The 25,761-nt window shown below is 28.9% G+C and overlaps 3 protein-coding genes across 6 annotated transcripts in view; 2 read left to right on the top strand and 1 right to left on the bottom strand.

Annotated features, from left to right (window-relative positions):
• Positions 1-2,134: 2,134 nt before the first annotated feature.
• Positions 2,135-3,996, top strand: LOC111629802 (kinesin-like protein KIF21A). The gene is made up of 5 exons (XM_023373713.1): positions 2,135-2,796; positions 2,858-2,973; positions 3,042-3,427; positions 3,592-3,883; positions 3,948-3,996. Exons 1-4 carry the CDS (start codon positions 2,200-2,202, stop codon positions 3,843-3,845), a joined length of 1,353 nt encoding a protein of 450 aa, XP_023229481.1. The 5' UTR covers positions 2,135-2,199; the 3' UTR covers positions 3,846-3,883; positions 3,948-3,996.
• Positions 3,997-6,042: 2,046 nt separating this feature from the next.
• Positions 6,043-17,466, top strand: LOC111629800 (kinesin-like protein KIF21A). 4 transcript variants are annotated; one of them, XM_023373709.1, is made up of 21 exons: positions 6,043-6,230; positions 6,310-6,509; positions 6,586-6,832; positions 6,899-6,972; positions 7,073-7,141; positions 7,209-7,280; positions 7,344-7,463; positions 9,708-9,809; positions 9,879-10,038; positions 10,104-10,137; positions 10,208-10,256; positions 10,324-10,511; positions 10,620-10,721; positions 10,866-10,982; positions 11,049-11,188; positions 11,275-11,458; positions 14,143-14,307; positions 14,372-14,492; positions 14,557-14,727; positions 15,655-15,854; positions 16,055-17,462. In XM_023373709.1, the coding sequence occupies exons 1-21, from the start codon at positions 6,176-6,178 to the stop codon at positions 16,131-16,133; spliced, it is 2,649 nt and encodes an 882-aa protein (XP_023229477.1). In that variant the 5' UTR covers positions 6,043-6,175; the 3' UTR covers positions 16,134-17,462. The 4 variants fall into 4 exon arrangements, with proteins under 4 accessions (XP_023229477.1, XP_023229479.1, XP_023229478.1 ...); XM_023373711.1 differs by lacking the exon at positions 10,620-10,721 and having other exon boundaries at positions 16,055-17,460; XM_023373710.1 differs by lacking the exon at positions 16,055-17,462 and having other exon boundaries at positions 10,581-10,721; positions 15,655-15,858.
• A 5,480-nt stretch (positions 17,467-22,946) lies between these two features.
• The window catches only part of LOC111629804 (CAP-Gly domain-containing linker protein 4-like), a 28,616-nt gene continuing 25,801 nt past the window's right edge, over positions 22,947-25,761 (bottom strand). The window contains exons 8-12 of the mRNA XM_023373716.1: positions 24,010-24,133; positions 23,851-23,936; positions 23,694-23,757; positions 23,520-23,599; positions 22,947-23,421 (exon numbers count right to left, since the gene is read on the bottom strand). Of these exons, the coding sequence (XP_023229484.1) occupies positions 23,213-23,421; positions 23,520-23,599; positions 23,694-23,757; positions 23,851-23,936; positions 24,010-24,133 (563 nt within the window). The 3' untranslated portion in view covers positions 22,947-23,212. The remainder of the gene's footprint in view (positions 23,422-23,519; positions 23,600-23,693; positions 23,758-23,850; positions 23,937-24,009; positions 24,134-25,761) is intronic.

Genomic DNA, 25,761 nt, shown 5'->3' on the forward strand with positions numbered 1-25,761 from the left:
AAACATTTGAACATTTTTGCATATTGTCAATTTGAATCTATTGCTTTTGAGTTTCGTCTACTTAAAATATTTGTTGGAATTTCTCGCGAACTATACAATACATTCAAAGTTTTAGTTTTCAGTACATCTAAAAGTCACGAGGTTTAATTTTAGATTTCATTTGCCGTTTAAATAAGCCTAATAAAACTACTATGTTAACAAGTCGAGTAGGAATTAGCACTGTGGTTCAATCGAATATGACGTCGTGTGAAACCGCATTCAATGCCATAAAGCATACTTTTTCTACTTATACCATGGGCAATAGCGTAACTAAGGAAGAGCCTAGAGAACCCGTAAGCAAATTAGTTTTGTAAATATCAATAGCTAAAGAAAAAATAAAATAAGTACAGGAAAAAAGCTTTGAATATGACAAACAGTAACGCACAGTACGTGTACAGTACAGTATACGTAACATTCGCAGTACTAGTGGCAACAGTGTTGTGATCGTACAGAAATGAATGTAAATTTTCACGTTCTAATTAGGGAATACATTACCGGGAACCGACTTACGTAATCAGTTAAAAATTGAATAGGTAAATCTATACTAATATTATAAAGAGGTAATGTTTGTATGTATGTAAGTTTGTATGCAGCAGGTAATCTCCGAAACTACTCATCCGATTTCAAAAATTCTTTAACCAATATTTAGAATGGAACTTCAGGGTGGACATAGGCTGTATATTATTCCGTTAAACATTCATATAAATTAAATTAAAAGATAGAATCTAGGTTAAGGCTTTTATGTCCAACAGATGGCGCTACGAGTACGACGCCCTAAATTTGCTTTTCTGTGAAGCATTATGCTTTTCTGTGAAAATGAACTAAAGCGGATTATCTTCTATCTACTGTATTTATATAAATAAAAATGTAATGTTCGTTTGTTCCTACCGATTCCATTGAAATTTTGACACAACGCTGCATTCGAATACTCACGTGTTTTTATATAATATGTCGAAATTCAACCCCACTGAAGGGATATGGTAAGGTTTAAGGCTTACGGTAAAGAACTCTGCTTCTATTTATACTATTTTAGATATTATTGCGTTTTTTGCGTTTTAATAGAGTACGTCAACAGAATGTACACTAACAACAAATTTTTCGATATTCCCCCGGGGAGAGAGAGACAGGATTAAGGCTTACCGTGAAGAACTTGGCTTCTATGATACTATTTTAGATGCGGGTTTTTGCGTTTTTGATTGCATTTTAATAGGGTACGTCAAGAGAATGTACACTAAGAAGAAATTTTTCGAAAAATTTCCCTCCCCACGGGGGAAGTGTTATAAATTTATAATAGATACATTTTGAGCCACAACAACCCGTGGCGGGGGGTCTGCTAGTTTATCGATAAATTCCGTAAAAATAGATAGATACATAATAGTGTTTTAAAGCCAAATATTTATTTGTATAAGGTACATTTGCACATATGTTTGTAGTTTTATGAATTAAAGACAGAAGCGTTAAATAATTTTTATTTAAAGGATGTTCCTGACCTAAAGGCTGTAAGATAGTCTACCGGAATTCTTGTAATTTTTCGGATTAAAGAGACATATATATGTATGCATGAATTTTTATTTAAATAAGTGATACTCATTAGTGGCCGAATGGTAATGAGTGGTAGTTGGCTGCAGGTTCGTGCGTGATTAGTGATCTGTTCTCGTGGAGTTTCCGGATTTTCTTTGTGTAAGTGCAGGAAAAACACATTTTTGTACATTCAACGTATACCAAAAGGATACATATTTCTGTCATTTGTAGTTGATGTGTCAAACATATTAGAGGACCGGATTATCGTCTGCCGGGGATCACTGATTTAAATTGTAAAAGTAATTTATGTCTTAAATTATTACTTTACAGTTCTTTACAATTTTTAAAGTATCATATTACAGCATTACTCTGACAGTTTGCAATTTGTTTCTTTGCCCGTAACACCTACACTTACAGAGTAATAGCGATTTTAGTTGGTTGACAAAATGGAACACATTTATATAAATGTGAACGCTTGCACGGAGTACTTTTTAATAAATATTCATGTAATTTATATTTCTTAATAAGCATTTTAAAGACTGTAATTAATAATTTTTAAAAATAAAGTATTGAAAAATTAAAGCAAATTCTGATTTTATCTACATAAAAGGTCAGACTGGATCTGGAAAAACGTACACAATGGGAACTGGATTTGACGTGAATGTGATGCCCGAAGAAATAGGAATAATACCAAGAGCCATGCAACATTTATTTGATGGTATTAAACAGAGACAAGAGGAAGCTAAAGAAAAGGGAATGATACCACCTGAATTCAAAATTAATTTATTTATGGAGCTATATAATGAAGAAATCTTAGATTTGTTAGACACTGCAAGAGATCCTGAACAAAAAGGGAAAAAGTCTCATATTAAAATCCACGAAGATGCAACTGGAGGAATTTATACTGTAGGTGTAATAACTCAGCCAGTAACAAGTGTAGAGGAGACGAGGCGTTGTCTAAGGATGGGTGCTTTGTCTAGAACTACAGCAAGTACACAAATGAATTCTCAATCTTCGAGATCTCATGCTATATTTACATTACACATTAAACAACAGAGGATAGTAAAATTACAGACAAATGAAAATGAAGAACAGATGAAGGGTAATATGATGGAAGAATTTGAAACCCTTACTGCAAAATTTCACTTTGTTGATCTGGCTGGTTCAGAGAGGTTAAAAAAAACTGGTGCTACTGGTGATAGAGCCAAAGAAGGAATTTCAATAAACTGTGGATTGGTAAATATATCTTTGTTATTATTTATTGGTAACTGCAGTGTGTAACAATAAACTTCTCTAGCTTGCTCTTGGAAATGTGATATCTGCATTAGGGGACAGGTCACAGAAAGTGACACATGTACCATACAGAGATTCAAAGCTAACCAGGTTGTTACAAGATTCCCTAGGAGGAAACAGGTAGCTAAATAGTTATAGTATGATATAAAGGACTTTTATTATTAAAATTAATACATTAATATTTTCAGTCATACATTAATGATTGCTTGTATTTCTCCATCTGATCATGATTTTATGGAGACTTTAAATACATTGAAATATGCTAACAGAGCAAAAAATATTAAAAATAAAGCAATTATAAATCAAGATAAATCTAGTCAGTTGATGATGATGCTTCGTCAAGAGATTCAACAACTAAAATTGGAATTAGTGGAATATAAACAGGGTAAACGAATTGTGGGTGAAGATGGCACAGAACAGATTAATGATATGTTTCATGAAAATACAATGCTGCAGGCAGAAAATAACAATCTCAGGACAAGAATTAAAGCGCTCCAGGAGACTATAGAAAGGTTAACAGCTCGTAACACTGAACTTCTAGCTGAGAAAGCAAGTGGACAATGGATAGAACCTGGTGCTCTTATTTTTACTCTGGCTAGTAGCTTACATAAGTCTTGCATTAGCATTGCAATTTTTATCAATTAACCAACTGAAATTATAAACAAAAAAATACAAAAATTTTGTTTTTCTCTTAATATTTAAAGATTTGCATAAAATTCAAAAGTTAACTATTTTTAGGTGATACAAATTCAAAATCTGAAATCACACAAATGATACAAGGTTACTTAAAAGAAATTGAAGAACTTAGGGCTAAACTAATGGAATCAGAAGAAACGTGTTCACAGTTAAGGAAACAAAGTCAAAGGCCTAAAACATTATTTCCATTGAGTCCTCATGCAGCAACTGTTGCAGTATCTGGCCAATATGCAATAACACCATATACTGATGGTAATGTAGATGATGTTCTAATGGAAGCAAAAACAGAAGTATAAAAACTAATTGAATGCTCAAAAACATTAAAAGAAAAAAGGTAATTTTTGAATAAAAATAATAATTTTTTTCAATTTCGATGATAATTTTTATAATCTTATTAGTGAAGAAGAAGAAAATGATGATAAATTAGAAGAAAATGAAGAAAAAGAGGTAATATATATTAAATTCAATTAAAGTTAAGCAAATTGTGCATCTAATTTAAAATTCATTTATATCTAGAAATATTTGTATTATTGGATTCTGAATACAGTGTCTGGAATTTTTAATGCCTGTTTATTCTTTGTTTTTATTTCATATTTTAGATAAAAGAAAATGATGATGATAGCTCATCAGATTCTGAAGCAGAAGAAACAGGTATAGCTTATTTTTATTATAGTTTTAAATACAGTAGCCCCTTGTTATATTGCTTGTTGGAAGACAAAGAAAAAGCATGATATAACAAAATAGTAAAAATTCTGGGCTTTTACAAAACAGATTATATATGCTGTGGTGTCTGTGAAAGCAAGTGGTTTTGATATAAAATAAACTTAGTTTTGCAATACTGAATTTTATTTGTTATATCGTATTAAATGACGTCTATGTAAACATCAATACCACGAATGCCCATTTAGCATTGTTTCTTTAACAATGACATTTAATGACAATGACAAATACTGTCCATATAAAAACAAACTATCAGTTTCGATTTTATTATACAGTACTATACTTCACAATAAATCACTTGTTAAAAATCTGTGTAATTTATATTTTTCAATAAAAATTATAAATATGGAAATATTATTTTAAAATTTTCAATCGAACATATATAGAGCATCAAAACTTACAGAATTTTTACTCAGTAATTTTATAAAGAGCAAAATAAAGTTACTACTGTATAAAAATTTTAAACTTTCCCTTCAGAAAGGGAAATCGAAATTTCACACCTTTGTGAATTGAGGGTATTGCCTCAATTCACATAAAAGTGTGAAATTTCGAATTCACAAACTTGTACACAAGAAGACAGTACTTAAAACCAATAAATAAACAACTTATATCAAAAGTAAACTTAAATGATAATTGATCTGTCAACCTGTTTTGCTTATTTATATCTTGACGAATTTATTGTTACACCCACAGTTGAAGTTTCAAGGACAGTGGTAGGAATAAAATACCTATTTTGTTGCAAACAAATTCAATGGCAATTGATAATTTTAAAACTTATTGACCCTAGTGCTTTTAAAATTTGGGGACTCAAAAAAAGCACGATATATCTGAATCCATGATATAACGAGGGGCTGCTGTATTTTGCCAATAAAAATAAAATCATACAAAAAAATTGGAAGATGCTTTTTATTTGGATTCATTTTTTCTGTTTTTGACATGCTATCAAAAATAGCCTTCAATTTAGTGTGCCATTTTTGGTATCTAGAAGATTCTGAAAAAATAATATAAATGTTTTGATTTTAGTATGGAATGGTATTTGCACTTCTTATTGTTGGCATATTGCTGCTTTTATAGGCTATTTGCAGTTATGCTGTTGATAATCTTGGTAGTTGTCTAAAATATTCATATAAACATGTGCATGTTTCATGTGTATGTTTCATGTGTATATGTGAAGCACAAGTAACGTGGTTAAGTGCGTCATGTCTAATGTCTTCTACGGAACATCTGTCAGTTTATAAATACTGTGTTCTTAGATAAAATATCTCTCTAATCTTAGAAATAGTCTGAAAGATTTCATTTCCATAAATCTTTGAGCAAATAATTATATTCTGTATTTAGAAAGATGCAAGTAGATCAGCCCCCTCTTGTTCTTATGTTCAGAATTGATAAATTCCATTTTCCTATTGGCAGACATTTTTGTACCTGCCTAGTTACATCACTGGATATAACAGCACAGAGTCCAGGATGAAAGGAGGCCCTGAAATGGGGTACAAAAGAAATGATCATTATTATACTTTTTATTTTTAAATTTTGCTGTTGTCAGGGCCAATTCCATAATATTTCTAGCTAAATTCCACTGTATTTTTTTCCAAAAATGAGCCAAGAATATCTTGCACAGGACACAAGTTATGGCACTGAGATATCACGTGTATAATATGAAGTTTCTAAACAAATATATAAAAATTGTTTGTAATTGAAATTAACAATTTAAATTGTTATAAAATATAATATAAGATCACAGTTAATATATAAAATTTTTTTGTTTGTAGAAAAGTATACTGAAGATTTAGCTAAACTGACTTGTGAAATTTCTATAAAACAAAAATTAATAGAAGAATTAGAATTGAGTCAGCAGAGGCTTCAAACTTTACGCCAGAATTATGAAGAGAAGTTAATTCAGCTGCAAATGAAAATACGTGAAACAGAAATTGAGAGAGATAAAGTTTTAGACAGTTTGAAAAGTAAGTTTTTGCATGTTTATATAATATCACTGATCAGCAAATGCAATACAATTTTATTAATGAAAAATTATTATGTTAGAAAGTACAGAAACAAACATGAAAGACAAAGTATTAAAAGTGAAGAGTGATTATGAAAGAAAACTAGGTTCTATGCAAAGTGAATTAAAGAAATTACAAGCAGCTAAGAAAGAACATGCTCAATTAATGCGAAATCAATCTCAGTATGAACAGCAAGTTAAGCAATTAAGACAGGAAGTTTTGGACATGAAAAAGATGAAGGTAGATTAAAATGCTAGTCATTTTTAAGTAGAACAAATATATATATTTTTTCTATAATACAAACTGTAATTTTCAGGTTCAACTTCTAAATAAAATGAAAGAGGAATCGCAGCGTCACAAATTAGCAGAACAGCAGCGTGTCAGAGAAATTGCTAAGCTGAAGAAAGAAAGCAGAGTTAAAGAACATCAACTGAAATCTCTAGAATCTGAAAAGAGGTTGAAAGAGCAAATTCTAAAAAGGAAACATGAAGAAGTGATGGCTCTTCGTCGAATGGCTAAACCAATGTCTGATGCAGTGGCAGGAAGAGTAGATAGACGCAGATGTAAGATATTTTTTGGCTATTCTGCTTTCTGGAATTTAATAAGAATTACGGAAAATATTTTCTAAGTTGCAGGAATGAATAGAAGCCTTCCATTTTCACCAAAAGTAGCAAAAAACAAATGGCAAAACCTAGAAAAAAGTGTAAGACAATATATTGAAGCTCATTCTTAATTGATATATAAAAATAATTGCATATTTTAGTGTTTATTTCTTTTGCAAATTAAATAAGACAATTTTTCAGATTAATAAATTGGTAATGAGCAAACAAAGTGTATATAACATTGAAAAAGACATGGAAAGATGGTTACAGGTAAACATTTTTTTTACCTGTCAAATATAAAACTTAAAGTGTGCATTGACATTATATTTTTATTTAGGAAAGAGACAAATTAAGTATTAAACTGGAAAAATTAAAAAAGAAGAAATATCAAGCAGTTAAAGAAAATAAGGTAAATAGTTTTGTGCATTAATTTCATTTTTATATTATTTTTAATATATTTTTCTATTTTCAGGCAGAAATTTTAATAAAAGATATTGAAGATCAAATAGAAACATTAAAAGCAAATATTGAGTATTTACAAGAGAATATATCAGAATCACAAAGTAGTATTGTACAAATTGAAGAAAGTAAGGTAAATGAAATCTTTTAAGCTTCTAAAAATATATCAAAGATTTGATCAGAATAGCTTTACAGTTATATTGTAGTCTATTGCTGTGAGGATTCAGATTTATATTTGAGAAGTTGACTACAGAGATGGTTAACTTCTGGTCCAGGATCAATGTTGGAATGATCAGAAAGGCATTCATGGAAACAGCATTGTCTGGCTTTTTATAGCAGTGACAGAGAACATGTTGAGCAAGTAAAAGCTTGCATAAGCATTTGCTACCTCAACTTCTCTTCTAATAATCTTGTTCAAAAAATAACTGAAAAAAACCTCTATATTAAGAATTAAATTTGTTTTTAGTAGTGTAATTGGGGTATCATTTCCATTCTTCCTTCATACTATGTGATCAGATCTATGATTGTTCAAAACAGACCATAATTGATGTAATTGAGAATCCAAACAGCCCATAGTGAATTAGTATTTTTATGAATCAATTGATCAGTTTGACATGCAATCAAAACAACATTAAAAATTTATTGGTGTTTGTAAATATGCTCTGTTATAAATTGTTGTTTCTCCTGAAGAAATTACTAGAGATGAAAACATTTTGAGACTTTAAAATGAAGCTGAATAGGTTAATTGTGGACTTAATTTTATTTATGATTATCTATAATTTTTCCATACTATTTTAATGGCTGGATGATTGAGGGGTCAAGGTGGCAGTCTACTGCTTTGGGGACCTGGGATCTAATCTAGACTGGTCAAAAATCTCCAGGAATTTTTCAGGAGTGGTTTGTCTGGATATGTTGGACCCTGTTCCATTCCATCTGGCCACCCCATTGTGGGCCTGGCTGAACCCATAATAGGCTTGCTGAAAGAGACCCTCTTGGTGCTCATAGGACGGAGAGTTAAAAAATAATTTTTAGATTAAAATATTATTACCTTCAGTATGCAAATATTCCAATTTTCTAATTTAAGCATACTTCTGTTTAGATCCATTAGAAGTATGTACAGTACTTCACAAGCTCATAAGATTTTTTTTTAATTCTAAACATTGAAGAAAGTTGTTCCACTGTTTGGTTTAATATTTTCTCTAATAGAGTGATTGATTGACTTTTTCTTGTCTATATTGATTTTTTTATTATTAACCATATATTGATAATTTCAGTTGATTATATTTGTTAGTCAAGAAAATTTTTCATTTACTAAATTTCATTAAAAATGTTTTTATTTTGAAAATTACCCCTCATATTTTAAAATTTAATCTACTTTCATTTGTTCTGTAATCATAACAATTCTAGTATTTTTATGATATCAGTGAAATAGGTATATTTATAATAGTTTATCTAAGATTTAGCCATATGATTAGCCAAGAGAGTAATTATTTTTCAATTAGACAAGCATTTAATATAATCTTCCAACTGTAAATTAAACTGATATTTAATTCAAATTTCTAAAAATATAATGTTAAATTAAAATGTTTTAAAGTTTGCTAATATTTCTTTAATATTTTAATGAAAAATTTGTTTTTAATGTTGGTCTATTATATTGAGAATGCATTACATTAATAATAAAAAAGAATTAGATGATGCAGGCTAATGAATTTCATAACTTATTTAGTTCAAATAATTTTGTGAAATAATCAATATTAAATTTATGGTAGAAATTTAATCTGACACCTACTGGGCCAGAGCAGTGACAGATTGCTGGACATTTTTGTATTCTCAGAAAATTTGATAATTTGTGATATGAGCATTGCAGACATTTTGTGCTATATGCTTCTAATTTGTTTAAATATGCTCAGTCTGAAGATGAAACAGTGCATGACTATACTGTTGCTGATTATACTGTAAAATCATTAATGAACACATGCACACAAATCATTTGTGCAATATAATTATTTTCCAGACATGCACTGTATTTTTGTCTGTGGTTTTCATTGCACCATGTGACCAAACAAATTCTGATTTGTGATGTACTAGCATGCTAGATTATTGCCTTTTTCAGAGGGTGTGGAGTTACTGGAAATTCTGGGGTATCTGGTACCAGATTATGATGTGCATCTGTATAGTTTTTTTCTTTTTAAAGCATTTAAAGAATGTTAAAAACTTTTCTTTGTTAAATGATGACTACATAATTAAACATGATGAAAAAGTTAAGTATTGTATTAAATTTTAACTGTGATCTAATACTTGAATCTAATTATTTTATAAGTTTTTCATAATTTCAATATTAAATATAATAATGTAGGTGTGTTTGTGTATATTTTAGGATGATTCAGATCTGTTAGATGTTGATAGTTTATTGTCTAGATCACAACCAGAAGAAATGAGATACATTTTAGAGAAAGCACTAAATATGGCTGTGAATCAGGTAAGTAATTAACAAAATTTTTAATGTAAATAATGAAGTTTTAATAAATAATTTTAAAAATTTTTTAAGAGTTTCCAAATAATGCAAAAAGAAATGAATGTAAAAGAATTGGAAGCTAAATTAAAGCAAGTATCAGATGACAATAATTTACAGCAAAAATTACTTCATCATGCTTTACATCAAACAAATGATGATACTTATGTTCTTATTATGGGAGATGATGATCAAGGTAATAATAATTAATTTAATGATTATCATTTTAATGGCTTTAATTCCATTTTCATTTTTTAATAGATATTGATTCTGGTTCTGTTTCGCCAGTTAACAGGTTAGTATCAATTCTGTAGAATATTTATTCTATTTTACTTTACTTTTCTGATTTTTAAAATGATTTCCAGTGCTGCATTAGATGTAGTTTCAATTACAAGTGAAGGAAAGCCAGAAAAAGTAACTTTATTTTAATTTTTATGTAAATAAATTATAAAACATCATTTTACATAGATGTTTTATCTAGGCCAGGAGGAGAACGGCTACACCTGAAGAATTATTGTATGGGGGAAGTCAGATAATTATTGAACCTCAAGTAACAACTATAACTGAAGATGTTCAAGAAAATAACGATGATGAAACTTATTCGTTACCTACACCTACCATACCATCTCATGGAATGACAAGAGTGACAAGTGCACCCTCTTCACTAAGGTTGGTTAATATCACAATTGAAAACATTCTTAACTAAACTAACAATCTTTAGTAATCATATCTGTTTAGGGAAATGGATATCCAAAATAAGGATACGTTTCTACTTAGGAAAAAAATGCAAGATAAAATGTTACCTCCAGAGATTTCTCCTGGAGCCCGTCGTAGAGAACTTAACTTTAATTTCCTTTCCTACTCACGCCAAAGTTCTACGTAAGAAATAATAATCTCTGATCTGTGCTTCAATTAAAATTAAAAATTAACTCTTATCTAACAAATCTGTATAATAACATTTTCTTTATATATAAATTAAGCTGTTATTGCATACACTTTAATTAAATATATATTATTAAATAGGGAATATGACAGTAGTCCTCCCTCATCTCCTCCTCCAAGTAGACGTCAGATAAGAGATGATAACGTATTTTCACGGCTAACAAGTGGAACCACGAGACGAATGAGTAGATATGAAAAGTAATTTTTCTTTTAATTATAACTTTTTAAAAATTATTTAATAAACTAATTACTTCTAAATTTCAGAGGTGCAATAATTCCATATACAGGAAAGCCCTCCTATAACAAAACTTCATTTTTTGTATGTACTCATATTGCTGAAGGACACAATAAGCCTGTTTTATCTGTGACTGCTACAGATGATGTGTTGTTTAGCAGCTCAAAAGGTAAATTTACATTACAAAAAAAATCATATGGTTAGACAAGAGTTTTTTATATTAGATTTTAATGTGTGTATTGTATTATTGAACAGATAGAACTGTAAAGATTTGGGATCTACATACAGGACAGGAAATCCAGACTCTAAACAAACATCCTAATAATGTTACAGCTGTACGTTACTGTGAATACACTAGGCTTGCATTTAGCATTTCTACTGCATATGTAAAAGTTTGGGATGTAAGAGTGGATCCATCGAAGTGCATTAAGACTTTATGGTATGTACAGTATATATTTGCATATAAATCTTCAGACTAGAAACAGTCAAATATTCATATTCAAATCAGATAAAAATTATCTTAACTTTCTACAATAAATTTAAGTTATTATATAATTAAGTACATAGATTTTGATAAATAGTGCTAAGAATATTTCTTGTTTTATTCTCTCTTCTGGGCAGTAAGAGGTCCTTTTTTTAATCATATCCATCATGGTTTTGGTCCAGTGGGGCAGATAGGTAGTGAGAGATGGGGCCTGACATATCCAGGACAGACTATCCATGAGAAATTGTTAGGGAATTGTCCATCTGGATTTGAATCCAGGTTTTCTGAGTGATAGACTGATGCCTTAGCCACTTTGTCCATCTAGCTGTCAATTATTGATGCAGAATAATCATTATAATTAGAAAAATCAAAAACTATTTTGTAAAATGTGGCTCATTTCTTCTATTTTTCTTATCAGTTGTTAGTCAATGAAATTGTTCTGAGTATATTTCAAATTTATCATATTAATTTATAAATTACATAGCCAACTATTAAACTTTACTATTTTTACTGACAGACCAATCTTATATAAAAACTGACATCAATATGTTGCTTTTATAGTAGTAAAATTTTAAAATTTATCTTTGGAAATGGCAACTTCATACAAAATTTAAGATAATATTTTTCAAATACATGGCATTCCATTCTTTTGTGGTGTGGCATTCACTGCCTGACAGAACCATATTCCATTGCTGAACACCACACTATTCTATTTGTACCTCCTCCACACAGCCAATTGGCATGACAATTGGAGCATCCAAAGTTTCCTATACAGCCCACAAAATGTTGTCAGTCATGACTGTTGGTCTGCTATTGGATGCAATAATCTGTGCACTCAGACATCTGTCTTCATGCTCCAGTCCCATATAACATTGCACTTTCCTTCTTAGGACCACTGTCTCCAAATGCAACTGTTATGGCATCACATTATGTTCTGCATTTCTGCAATTTGGCACAAGGACTAACATGTAGATTTTTGTCCAATGGCAATAATTATAATTAAATATCTGAAGTCAAAGTCCTCCCAAAAAAGGATCCACCATATTTATTATCTTCATATTCTAGACTATACATTCTTGGCGACTGACCTTTCTTTTTAGACCAGTAGCCTAAAAAGAAAGGTCAGTCGCCAAGAATGTATAGTCTAGAATATGAAGATAATAAATATGGTGGATCCTTTTTTGGGAGGACTTTGACTTCAGATATTTAATGAAACTTCTCATGAATTCATCCATTTGATAAAATTGCATATGACATCTTAAAGGCATTAGCATCCCTTGTTCCTTTTGTCAAACATGGTAACAGCAGAATGACTTGCTTTTCATGGTCATGATAATGCTTTGGCTGATGGTTTTATGGACTGGTTCCTCTTATATTCCATGCACATGCAGTCATTTCCATACTCATACATGTGCACCCACCCTGCAATTTACATGGATCTCACTGTGTTCACATCTTCATAATGTGATATTTTCTTTGTCAGGTAATATATTAATGAGGTGATAAATATGGTAAACCTTTAGATTTTTTTTTGAAAGTAATTTTTTTATTTTTAATATGAATTAAAACTGATTATCTTCGAATATATGGTATATAGTCTTCTGCAATGCATAAAATGCCATAACATTGTAAAAGGCAAAACAAATTTTTCAGGAGAGATGATGATAAAACACCTTTCTAGTGAATAAATTCCTTCAAGTCTGGAAGGAATTAATTTCAATTTTACAATAAAATGGTAAAAACTTACTAGGTTGTAAATTCTCTGAAATAATAAAATGATGTAAACATAAGCTAATAGGGCCAAAAGTCACATGGCTTGCACTCTGGAACTTGAATTCATATGCAAGCCATAACATTTTAAACTTCAAAATACAGCCCCTTACAGCTCTACTATCATCACAATATTTATTTGCAGCAGAAAACATTGTGTTTAGAATTTATTTCTTCAATAAAATGTATATAGGCATGCAATGCCATTTTTCTATATAGTAATACAATTATTTTCATATCATGCATTCATTAACTACAAATTTCAACTTGTGAGATTAACCACAAACAAACAAGTAAATATGGCTTCTGTTTTGGTAAAAATAATATGGAAAGAACTGTCTTAAGTTCTTTCCATATTAATAGGAAAAAACTTACTTGTGAAAGAAGACTTGCATTTATGTTTTGAAAGATTGCAAGATACACAATTTAGGCAGGTGTATGAAAAAATATACTGCACAAACACTGCCAGTGCATAACTAATAATTAAAGCAATGGCTAACCTGGCCAAATGTCTGCCATCATGCTGCACAGTTTTAGAACCACTGTATAGATATATATTTGCCAAGAGTGCCTGGAAGGATTTTTATGGAAAATTGACTTCTAAGAGTATTTGTTAGACGTGACAAAAACCTGGAAGATTTCATAGCCAACAAATTGATATTTAAACCTACAACCATGTATGTGTTCAGTAGATAAAATCCATTCAGCCATTTTGAGTTTTTTATTGAATTAAATAACAGCAAATTTATTAACTATTTCTATATCAAAAAATTCAGTTATTTTTAAAAATAGTTTTATATGTTTTTAAATATAATAGAAAAACTCGTATAATACTCTTGATATAATAAGTACTAATCATTCCCCTACAGTTCCTCAGGTTTAACAAATAATGGTCCTATGGTAATGAACACTCCTTCAAGAGTGATTCAGCTTCCTACTGGTGAAACTCAAATTAACGATATTGCTTTAAATCAATATGGGACCACGTTATTTTCTGCAGCAAGTAACATTGTACGAATCTGGGATTTAAGAAAGTAAGCTCTAGCATTCTGTCATCCTATTGCAGATGTGAACTTTTTTAATTTTTTTCTTTTTAAGATTTCAGAGTGTAGGTAAACTGAGTGGTGGACATCAAGCTGCTGTCATGTGTCTTGCAGTTGAAGAACATGGCATTGATAATAACTTAATAGTCACTGGGTCTAAAGATCATTATATTAAAGTAAGGTTTAAAAATAGATATCTATCTTATTTAAAGAGTAATGCTTATATCAGTTTATTTTTAGATATTTGAAGTAGCAGAAGGTGAAGGAGGCATTCATAGTCCTAAAGTAAATCTTGTTCCTCCCCATTATGATGGCATTCAATCATTAGCCATCAGTGGTAAATATTTATTCTCTGGATCTCGTGACATGTGCATCAAAAAGTGGGATGTCTTTGAGCAGTGCTTGGTTCAGGTACTTGTAATATTTTAAATTTACTAATGCCTTTTTATTGATGAATTTTAAGACATTTTCTATGTTGTGTACAGTATTACAGATGGCTGCTTTGTATCTTTCTTATCAGTTGCTATGCTGATAAGAAAGATACATTGGTAGCTCACCATTACAGTAAAAGTCATCATTATATTTTTATATTAGGAGTTTTATCTTTGGTGCACAGCCACAAATAAGATGTGCTCCAGATATGGTACATAATGATAGATAAACATGTCCATTGAAATGTACTGGATGCATTTATATTAATTCTAAAATTAATTTTTTTATAGCTTTTTATAGTACCCTATACATATATTTAAAAACAAAAAAAAAAATTCAAAAACTAAGTAAATAATACTTTTAGTCTTTTTTCTGTTATAAGTAGAGGACTAGTTGGTTAACTTTATTAAAATAGTAGCCTAAATATAGTCCAAAAAATCAATCTCATAAATATGCTTTTTTTATATTTAATCTTACTAAAGATACACTAAGTTAGCTACAAATAATGCATGACAGATGAAATTTTGAGTATAATAATCTAACAGGTTTTTTTGTCCACATGCTGTATAAGTTAATCAAATTCCTCACAAATATCATCAATGCATTTAAAATTGGTTTTTAGAGCACACAGCATGTGTGTTAACTAGAACTAATAACAAAACATGGTAAATATATTAGTTATGAACACTTATCTGTTATTTAATTCAAAATTTTTAAAAAATTATCCATTTGTGTAAAATTTTTGATCATTTCTGACCCCTCCCTCTCTGTGCAAAATGATTTATTAATACTTCTTGTAATCCTTTCCTCTTAAACTGTATAGGGTCATCCTTTAGTTGTTTAATCTAAGTCTTCTGGTTAATTTAAGATTTTTTAAAATAATAATGTTTTTATTTTGCATTTCAGTCGCTAAATCAAGCACACAAAAATTGGATATGTGCTTTAAATTTATTGCCTTCAAAATCAATGTTACTCAGTGGATGCAGAGGTGGCCAACTAAAATCATGGTCTTCCGAAAGCTGTCAGCTTCTAGATGAAATAAAAGCACACAATGCACCTATCAATTCCATTGCTACCAATTCAACCTCAATATTTACTGCCTCTAAGTAAGTTTAAATGTGTCTAGATGTTAAGTGCTTAGTAATTTAAAGTTCAGTTACATTATTATAACTGAAAAGTAGAAAATTATGCATTAGTTTTTTAGTTCAATACTATTGATTCTTTCATTTTCTATTCTTAAATGCTATTAATGATGAAAAATACTTTTCTTTATAAGATATTGATTTTAACAATTTTTATTTTGTAGCGATCATACTGTGAAGATATGGAGATTCCGCAGTAATTTTGATATGTCTCCTGATCTAATAGATCAAATTGAAGATTAGTCTTTGTGATTACATTGTGATATGAAATTGCTCTTCCTAATATACCAAAAATTACAAAACCAAACCTACATTCCAGTATCAAACTGTGATGTTTTTATACATATATATATATATATATATATATGATTTGAAAAGCTACATTCCTCAATTTTATTTATAGTGCAATGCACATATGTTGGTTTTTGTATATTTATTTTGCAGGTATTATTTTAGCTATTTGTGATAAAATGCCTGTTTCCTGCACTTCTTAGTATTACAAATTTGTCAACAGTATACATATCGCTGGAGTAAGAACTTGTGTTTGATCTCCATTTAAACCAAAGTGATCACTGTGCCTTTTTATTGAAAAGGTGTCTTCTTCAATGCTTTAGTGTAATAAAGTGACTTAAATTTTATTTTTAATCCAAACTGAAGCTCTGCAGGCAAGATCTGTACATATTCGAGAATTTAATTTTATTGATGGAAAGTATTATTAAAATTTTAAATTAAAGACAAAAATGAATGACTTTGACTTTTTTTTATCATTTATTCATATTTTTTTTAAATTTCTGAATGCTAAAACTTTACAACAGGAATAGTTATATGTAGAAGTACTGAGTAGCAATAATCTAGTGGCAAAGATAGTAGAGACCAGCCTGTCAATTTTGGACCTAATGCAGGATTTGAGTCAACTCAGAGAACTAAAAACTACAAAAAATTTATGATAACCTTATTTACATTCTGCGCTTGATTGTCTTTTCTTCTGTTTTCTCATTATTAGAGTATAGAATCTAGTAAATTAATTTTTAATCTCAAATTCTATTACTAGTGAATGAAGACAGTGAAACAAATGGCTTCAAGGCTCATTGCAGTTGTGATTTTAGGCTATTTTGTTCTCGTACATATCTGTCAGCATTTATTTCTTTCTTGTTTACAAAACAGTATGTAATAATTTGATACCAGCCATTGTAAATAGGGGTACACAATAATGAAAATATAATGCCTGAAAACTAATTTTGAGAGATATCATTGTATTAGAATATTTTTATCAATTGAACAAGATTGTTAGATTTAAATCTGAATATTATACAAAGAATGTTTGGTTGTATTACACTGACTTAATATGTGCTGAAGCACTAGTTTAAATAATTTTTATAGTATTGTACTCCTGATAAACATTCGGTTTTAGCAGTAACACATTATCCTCAATAAAGTCTTGCTCAGAAATTGCTGTTTACATGATATAATCATGTAAATAGCAGTCAATCAATCTCTATCCATGTAACAAGTTGTTATAAACTTTCCTTAAAATTGTCAACTAGAAACAAAAGCTTAAAAAAAACCGATTTTGATCATTTAATTTTGTGATTGTCTGCATCATACAAGTTTTTATTTTAGTTACAGCATAAAAATAAACAATATAAATTAAAATGTTTGTTAGATAGATAGGTATAAAAGAAAATTTTATACCTACAAATGGATTTCATTTTAATTATGCTCAAAACTACATAAGAATCAATTCATACATGCTAAGATAACCCAAATAGAATACATGAAAATTAAGTGAAATATTTAATGACTGAAAATTTGACACGGTCAAAGATCAGTCATTAAATATTTTCTCATTTTACTATTATACTAATTATTACGGGTGGGCGAGCAAGAATTCAGTGGGAACCGAAATGTAGGTTTTGCAAAATGTATGGGAGTCGCAGTTCTGTACTTTATTAAAAAAATTCAATATTTGTTTTTATATTATATAATAAAATTGTGGTACACATTTAATAATAAACACATTTTCACAAAATTGTAAAAATAATAAGCAAGAGCCGCATTTGCCCATGTCTGAATTATTACTTCAAACTTTTGTCTATTCATACCAATGTGTGTACATTTTACTTTCCTGACAGTGATGTTTACAAAAAAAGCATCATATTTGACAATTCCAATATTTTTTTTCAAATTTCCACATTTTGACTCCTGAACCCAAAAATGTTCAAATTTTTTTTTCTGGTGTCTATCCCATCCTGAATCTTAAATGAAATAAACAAAATTTGGCACAGCAGCTTGTGTACAAGAGGCATTGCTATTAAATTTGGTGGCAAAAGGTTGATGGATTGGAGATAGGCTAGTTCTGTATCTTGAGTGGGGTTGGACTTGAGTGTAGAGATGAGTTTTATAAACTGTAGTAAAGATTTTACTTGTTAGCATTTAAGTGTTTCGTCATTATACAAAGACACTGAACACACACACTTGTCCAGCAATTAATTAAAACTAACGTTTTTGGCCTGATTGATAAACCATCAGATTTTTAAATAGAAATTCTATTTTTGGAACTTGAAGTGGTGTTCAGTGTCTTATATACTGTGATAGTTCTAGCTTTGCTATTATTGATACATTATAAAAATTTAAATGATAAAAAATTTCATAACACAATCTCATATTAGTGTCCCACAATTTTATTTAAAGATTAATGAGTTTTATAACAGGTGGGAAATTTAATCATTTTCTTTTGCAGAACAAAATATTTGCTTGATTTTGTTCTAACATTCTCAATATAGTATTAAATTAATTAATATTTACATAAGGATATAAAAATTTATAACAAATTGTTTGGCATTGTAAGTCTCTTGGTTATTGTGACTTTAGCACAGAGCAAAATTTTGTACTTTGCATTTATTGGCCATTCTTGCTCTTAGTTTGCAATGATTTCATAAACTAACATGGTCTTAGCATGATCCTCACAATCTGATAGCATTTCTGTGCTATTTTTAACAATTCCATAAAAAAAAAGTAAAATTACTTGACAAAGAAAATAAAGCCACATTAAATATATCCAAATATGCTGTGTTTACTTAAAGCCACATTACATTGAATTGATATTGGCAAAGTATATTATTAAAACAATCATTTCATTGGAATTTATAAATCTACAATTTTTTCAAGTTGCAGTCCCACTGTTGTCCATCTTTCCTTAATCTCAAGAACAGAGTTAAGATAGATGAAAGACAAGGCCCCAGGCCCAATTAACTATATATGAACTTCCATTGCAAACTGGAAGTCACATTATTTCAATTCAAAACTTTTCCCCTGAAAGCAGTTAATAGATGACTGGCACAATTCCATTGCTAATGGAAAAGTATGATGTACAAGGGCAAGATGCTAATTTGAGGTAGAAAGCATATATTTTAAATGAAATAAATTGTCACAATGCCAGGCTACAATTTTTAATGTCACAATAAACAATTGCTTGTTATAGAGTTCATTATTTTTTGGTCTCCAAAATTTGCAAATCCAAACTTGAATTATGAACAAAGACTGCATTCACTGGTGGTTTTGGCTTAAAGCAAACTGAATAATAGCTTTTTCATTGGATACAAAATTTTCAGCAGAGTTGTTTAACTTTCCTGGCTATTCAGATTTTAAAGTTATGATTAATATAAATTTTGTGATGCCACCTGTTGAGAGATTGTTATTAATTTTGAGGGTAGAGACAAGTTTTATAAAAAATTGTAAATGCTAATAATTAAAATCTTAAGTCCAACCTCTCTCAAGATATGATGTGACCCTGACTTTAACTGCCAAAATTTAAGAAATGAAATTTGGCACAGTAACTTGTATAGAAGAGGCTTTGATACTATTAATCTTTATCCTGTCCTGATATATTAAGCAAGACAGATGCCTCCCACATGTTTCCCCCTTTTGAGACCCCTGAACCCAATAGTAAAAAAAATTTGGAGATTTGCAAAAATTGACAAGGTTCAAATATTTTCCCAACTATTATGTATACATAAGGGAAAGTAAAAAGTTGTAGAAATTATAATTTACATTTTTAAAGATATATAACTCAAAAGTATATTCTTAACTTTTTTTTTTAATGAGCCAAATGAAATGACAAAGTATTTGTCTTACAGAGAGAGGTTCTTGTTTAATAATAAAGAACTTGTAAATTTAACAAAACATTTTATTAATCAAATATAAAAAAAGAACGTCCAAATAACAACTTTTAAAATTTATTTATTTATAGGAAATACAAAAAAGAATATTAGTATAAAATTTATCTCAGAAATTATAACATTACAATACATTCCATATTAAGATTATTTACTTGAGTAATGCCATAAGTTTTGATGTTCTATAATTAAAAATTGAAAAAATATACCCACATTCCATTATATGATTGATTTTTTCTTCCTTTGAAAATAAATTTTCATTTATAAGTAACTTCTGATACTAGATTAACTGTGAATCACCACTGAAAAATGGTTACTCTTCTGAAAAAATTTACAACTTTCTAGAAAAAAAACAATGTATTTTCTGTTTATTATGTGATCCTCTGAAAAAACTAATACAATAAAACCTGAATAAAACAAACCTGCCATGTGATTTTCCAGTTACTATAAGGCAGAATTTCATCCAATGCAGAAATAGAAAATTTTTTGCTTTATCCAGGTTATGCAAAACCTAAAATTTCACTTAGGCAAATAAATGAAACTGCCTCCAGGTATAATGGTGACAAAGGAATATCTGGACATAATGTAATATTTTTAACATTAACAAAGATTTTCTATTCCTGGCTAAAAATTTTCAAGAATCGTATATACTCATTGCTTATTTTTGAGAATGCAATTTGTACAAATAAACAAAAAAAAAAAAAAAAATGAATGTTTTCTGTACCTAAAGGAATATATGAAAATTTTTAAAAATTTATATATCCTTGAGTTCAGCTGTATTCTAATATATCTGAAAGTATTTACAATAGAGCCTCGATTATCCGACCCCCAATTAACTGACCGTCCTAGTCGGCAAATTTCAAATGTTCGCTAGTGATGTGGCGCTACAATATTTGACTATCTCTTGGCTACTTTAATATTATTTTTACGTGTTTTAGCTGGCAACACTCATTCGACCATGAAAGGGAGCCAGTATTTAAACAAGGCTTAATTTTCTAATTTTTAACGATACAATAGGGACGATTAATATTTAAAAAAACTTTTTGTTATTCTTAACATCGATGAAAATTCAATGCGAAGTAGGTTAATAGCAATATACTAATATTCTAATTACATGGGATATAATAATATACTACACTAATAATGGATTTTTTCATACTTTTCGGTTATCCGACTTTTCAATTATCCGACCAACCCCAGTCCCCAATTGGATCGGATAATCGAGGCTCTACTGTANAAAACTTATTTTGTTAAAAATGCAATCTATTAGAATTTTTTAATTTATAACATTTATTTACAATTTTAAAAAATTTTGTTTTCTACACCTGATCAAAATGATAAGAGGATTTACTATATATGTAGACAGCATTGGATTAGCATCAAATAAGGCTCATGCACGCGCACACACACACACACACACACACACACACACACACACACACACACACACACAATGAAATAAATTAACACTGAGAACACTGCCTTTTCAAAGTTATCTCTGTTTAATAATGAAAAGAAATGTTTTCACAAGTACTTTCAACCTTTCAAAAACAACTTCATCACACAAAAATGTCTTCATCAGGTGAATGGCAAAACAACATTATTTTGCCATTTGTGTGATGAAGATATTTTTGAAAGGTTGAAAGTACTTGTGAAAACATTTCTTTTCATCATTAATTAATTAAAGTATTCCCTGGATTCTCAGACTGCAATATATTAATTATGCTCAATATTGTAAGTGAAATAGCTCTTAGCAAAAACTTGTTAATTTTCTTTACTGTAATAAGATGACACTCATAACTTTTACTATATTTAATATTCTATAAATATTTTTGTTTCTTATTTAAACATTAAATTCTATAAAATTTAATCAATTTGAGTGAATAAAACTTCTTCATATCAAATATGTAACTGTCAGCAGGAATTTGATTTCAAAATCAATTGGACTGCAAAAAGTCAGAAATGGAATCAAATCAAATGATGTAATGCAATACATCTTCATAGCCAATTATCATAACTTATACTTAAATGTGAACTTGTGATTAATGATACCAATTTGCCATGTATGGAATAGTTAATAACTATTTGAAAACAGGTTGATTGATTGTTAACTTTGATCTTTGTAGAGTTAAAATTCATCAAGCAAGATCACAATATCAGAATTTCTGATTGCAAAGACCCAATTGTATTATAGTGATACAGAGTGAGACTAGCTTTTGGTATTCGAATTGGCTTGTTCACTGTAATGTGAGCTCATATGGATTTCATCCAAATACAAGTTTTTAGACTTTTACAATCAACTAGTTCTTGACAGTTTCTCAATTTCATTCAAATATTCCCATCCTTACTTGGAATCACTTTGGATTAAACCTAGTATCAGAATCACTTTTACAAATGTAAAAATATTGATTTTACTATAATAAATTAATGTAATGCATGAAATTTATCTGGTGTAGTTAAAAAAAAATATATATATACTAAAACCTATTGAAAACAAACCTGCCAAAACAAAATTTGGTGATGTGCAATTCTGGTTTACACAGGTTTCACTGTATGTTTTGGTGATGATTTTAAACTACTGGTTAAGATTTAATTTTAATTAACTGTTATGTAACTAGAATTTTAAATTCATATTCATTACTACTATGTACAATGTCTATAGTAATTTAAAAGAATGAGAATGAAAGAATTGAAGAAAAAATAATCATAGAGATTTTCAATAATTCATCTTAAACAAAAGACAAACTATGGTTCAAAATTGTATATACAAATAAATCTTTCTCAATTTGAAATAATTTAAAACAGCAAATCTTTAATAAGAAAATAATTTATATGCATAATGTAAATTTCATATATAAATTAATGATTTATTTAAAATATATGTATTTTTCATACAATTTTAATAACAAGAACTTTTATTTACCAGAAAATAGTAAGTCTCAATTTACATATTAAATAGTTTTTTAAATTTTCAAAACAAGGAAGAAAATATACATAAATTAATAGAATTATAGAAGTAAAAATATCACAGTTTGGATCTATCTGATCAAATCCCCTATTTATAATAAGGAAGTAGATGTCCGTAACATTTAATGTTTTACAAAACTATTATAAAATATGTTAGGCTTAATTTAAGCTGTATATAATTCATTTATTAAAATTATCGAGCAACTTTGATCCATTTATTCCTCTGACGGTGACGCGATTCGGCCGCACCATCAGACCATGATTGGGCTTGCAGGAAAAATATCGATGGCCCTGAACGCTGCCGTCATTTTTGCCTTTGGGTTTTCGAAGTTCTACTCCGAGCCATATTCCGCTTGCAAATTCCACATTTCCAATGTATCTAACAGTCGCTACACAATAACGCATATTCTCATTACTACTTATTCTAATGCAGAGTGATGAATGACGTAGTTATTATTATTAATATGGTGTTAGTATTTTAACTTACCAATTTCATTTTTAACAAAAATATTTGTTCCGATAGCCAACCAACAATCTTTGTTGAGATTTGTAGTATTTGCATAAGACCTATGTGTTAGATACATGCAGCATTCCATTCAAAATTATTTTCTATAGAAATAATGGTTATTTCTATCTAATTAAATAATTTTCATATACAAACCTTTTGTGTTTCATAGATCTTGTAGAATGCTGAGATTCTAGACTTGACATTTCATTTTCACCATCTGTAAGTATAAATTACAGAAACACAAAACTTTTGAATAATAAAATATAAATTTTTCACAAAATTTTTAATAATTATAATAATAAAGAATCACCTGTTGAACTCCTGCTATTACTCAAATTTAAATTAACAGATGAACTGTGATCTGAAACACTATCTGATCGTCTTGATGTACTGTATCTAATTACAAAATAATATAGTTTAATATTAAACATATAATGAATTATATTTATTTAGGATTTCTTTTACTTACTTTGTTATTTTAGCATGAGAAACAAACAAACCATGGTGTGGTTTGCAAGTAAAATATTTTATACCATGAATACAACCATCATTCTTACCTTCTGGTTTATCAAGTTCTATTCCATACCATATACCTAAATTTCAAAAATAAAAATATTTTAATTAATGTTTCAATTGATACATGATTCCATTGATGCTATATTCTATATATATATATTTTCAAAGTTATCTCTATTTCATTTTATGATTAATAATTAACAAAATATTCACTAATCTTATAAAATAAAAATTGACTATTCTAATCGTAAAACTTATTTTGTTAAAAATGCAATCTATTAGAATTTTTTAATTTATAACATTTATTTACAATTTTAAAAAATTTTGTTTTCTACACCTGATCAAAATGATAAGAGGATTTACTATATATGTAGACAGCATTGGATTAGCATCAAATAAGGCTCATGCACGCGCACACACACACACACACACACACACACACACACACACACAATGAAATAAATTAACACTGAGAACACTGCCTTTTCAAAGTTATCTCTGTTTAATAATGAAAAGAAATGTTTTCACAAGTACTTTCAACCTTTCAAAAACAACTTCATCACACAAAAATGTCTTCATCAGGTGAATGGCAAAACAACATTATTTTGCCATTTGTGTGATGAAGATATTTTTGAAAGGTTGAAAGTACTTGTGAAAACATTTCTTTTCATCATTAATTAATTAAAGTATTCCCTGGATTCTCAGACTGCAATATATTAATTATGCTCAATATTGTAAGTGAAATAGCTCTTAGCAAAAACTTGTTAATTTTCTTTACTGTAATAAGATGACACTCATAACTTTTACTATATTTAATATTCTATAAATATTTTTGTTTCTTATTTAAACATTAAATTCTATAAAATTTAATCAATTTGAGTGAATAAAACTTCTTCATATCAAATATGTAACTGTCAGCAGGAATTTGATTTCAAAATCAATTGGACTGCAAAAAGTCAGAAATGGAATCAAATCAAATGATGTAATGCAATACATCTTCATAGCCAATTATCATAACTTATACTTAAATGTGAACTTGTGATTAATGTGATGATTTAAATAAATTCAGTTTATAAGACATTCTATTTCATTAACAGAAACAAGAATAAATTTATACTTAAATGTGAACTTGTGATTAATGTGATGATTTAAATAAATTCAGCTTATAAGACATTCTATTTCATTAACAGAAACAAGAATAAATTTTTATACCAATCAATATTGTTTTTAAGTTGTTATTGTTTTTATTACAAAATATTTTTATAGTATTAAGTTTCAAAAATTTCTACTCAAAGTATATTGTTTGTTACTGGAGTAAATAAAAATAAATATTTTTATTTCACATATTATTAAGAAATTGACTATTTTATCATGAAGAAAAAAAAAAAGCTTTTCACTGAACTAAAAGACTATATGAAGGAAAAATGGAAGCAGACAATATACAGGAAATCCTCATTAATTCGAACTTGGATAGTTCAAAATCCTATTAGTTCAAAACTGTATTTTTTTCCGCCATGAATATAATATTTTACATGTTAAGGAATTTGGTTCTTTCGAAATATGGCTACTTTGAAATTTGAAGTGAAAATTCTGTCCAAACTGTCATGTGTATGTTAACTTGTTCAATTTAGATCAAAGTGCCTCCATACTATAAGAGAATAATAAACCAAGAACAACTCTAATCTGGTATGTATGGCTTTGCTTT

This window comes from Centruroides sculpturatus, unplaced genomic scaffold (assembly GCF_000671375.1).
Source record: "Centruroides sculpturatus isolate CEXI.00-Female unplaced genomic scaffold, Cexi_2.0 scaffold446, whole genome shotgun sequence".
Classification (NCBI taxonomy): domain Eukaryota; kingdom Metazoa; phylum Arthropoda; class Arachnida; order Scorpiones; family Buthidae; genus Centruroides; species Centruroides sculpturatus.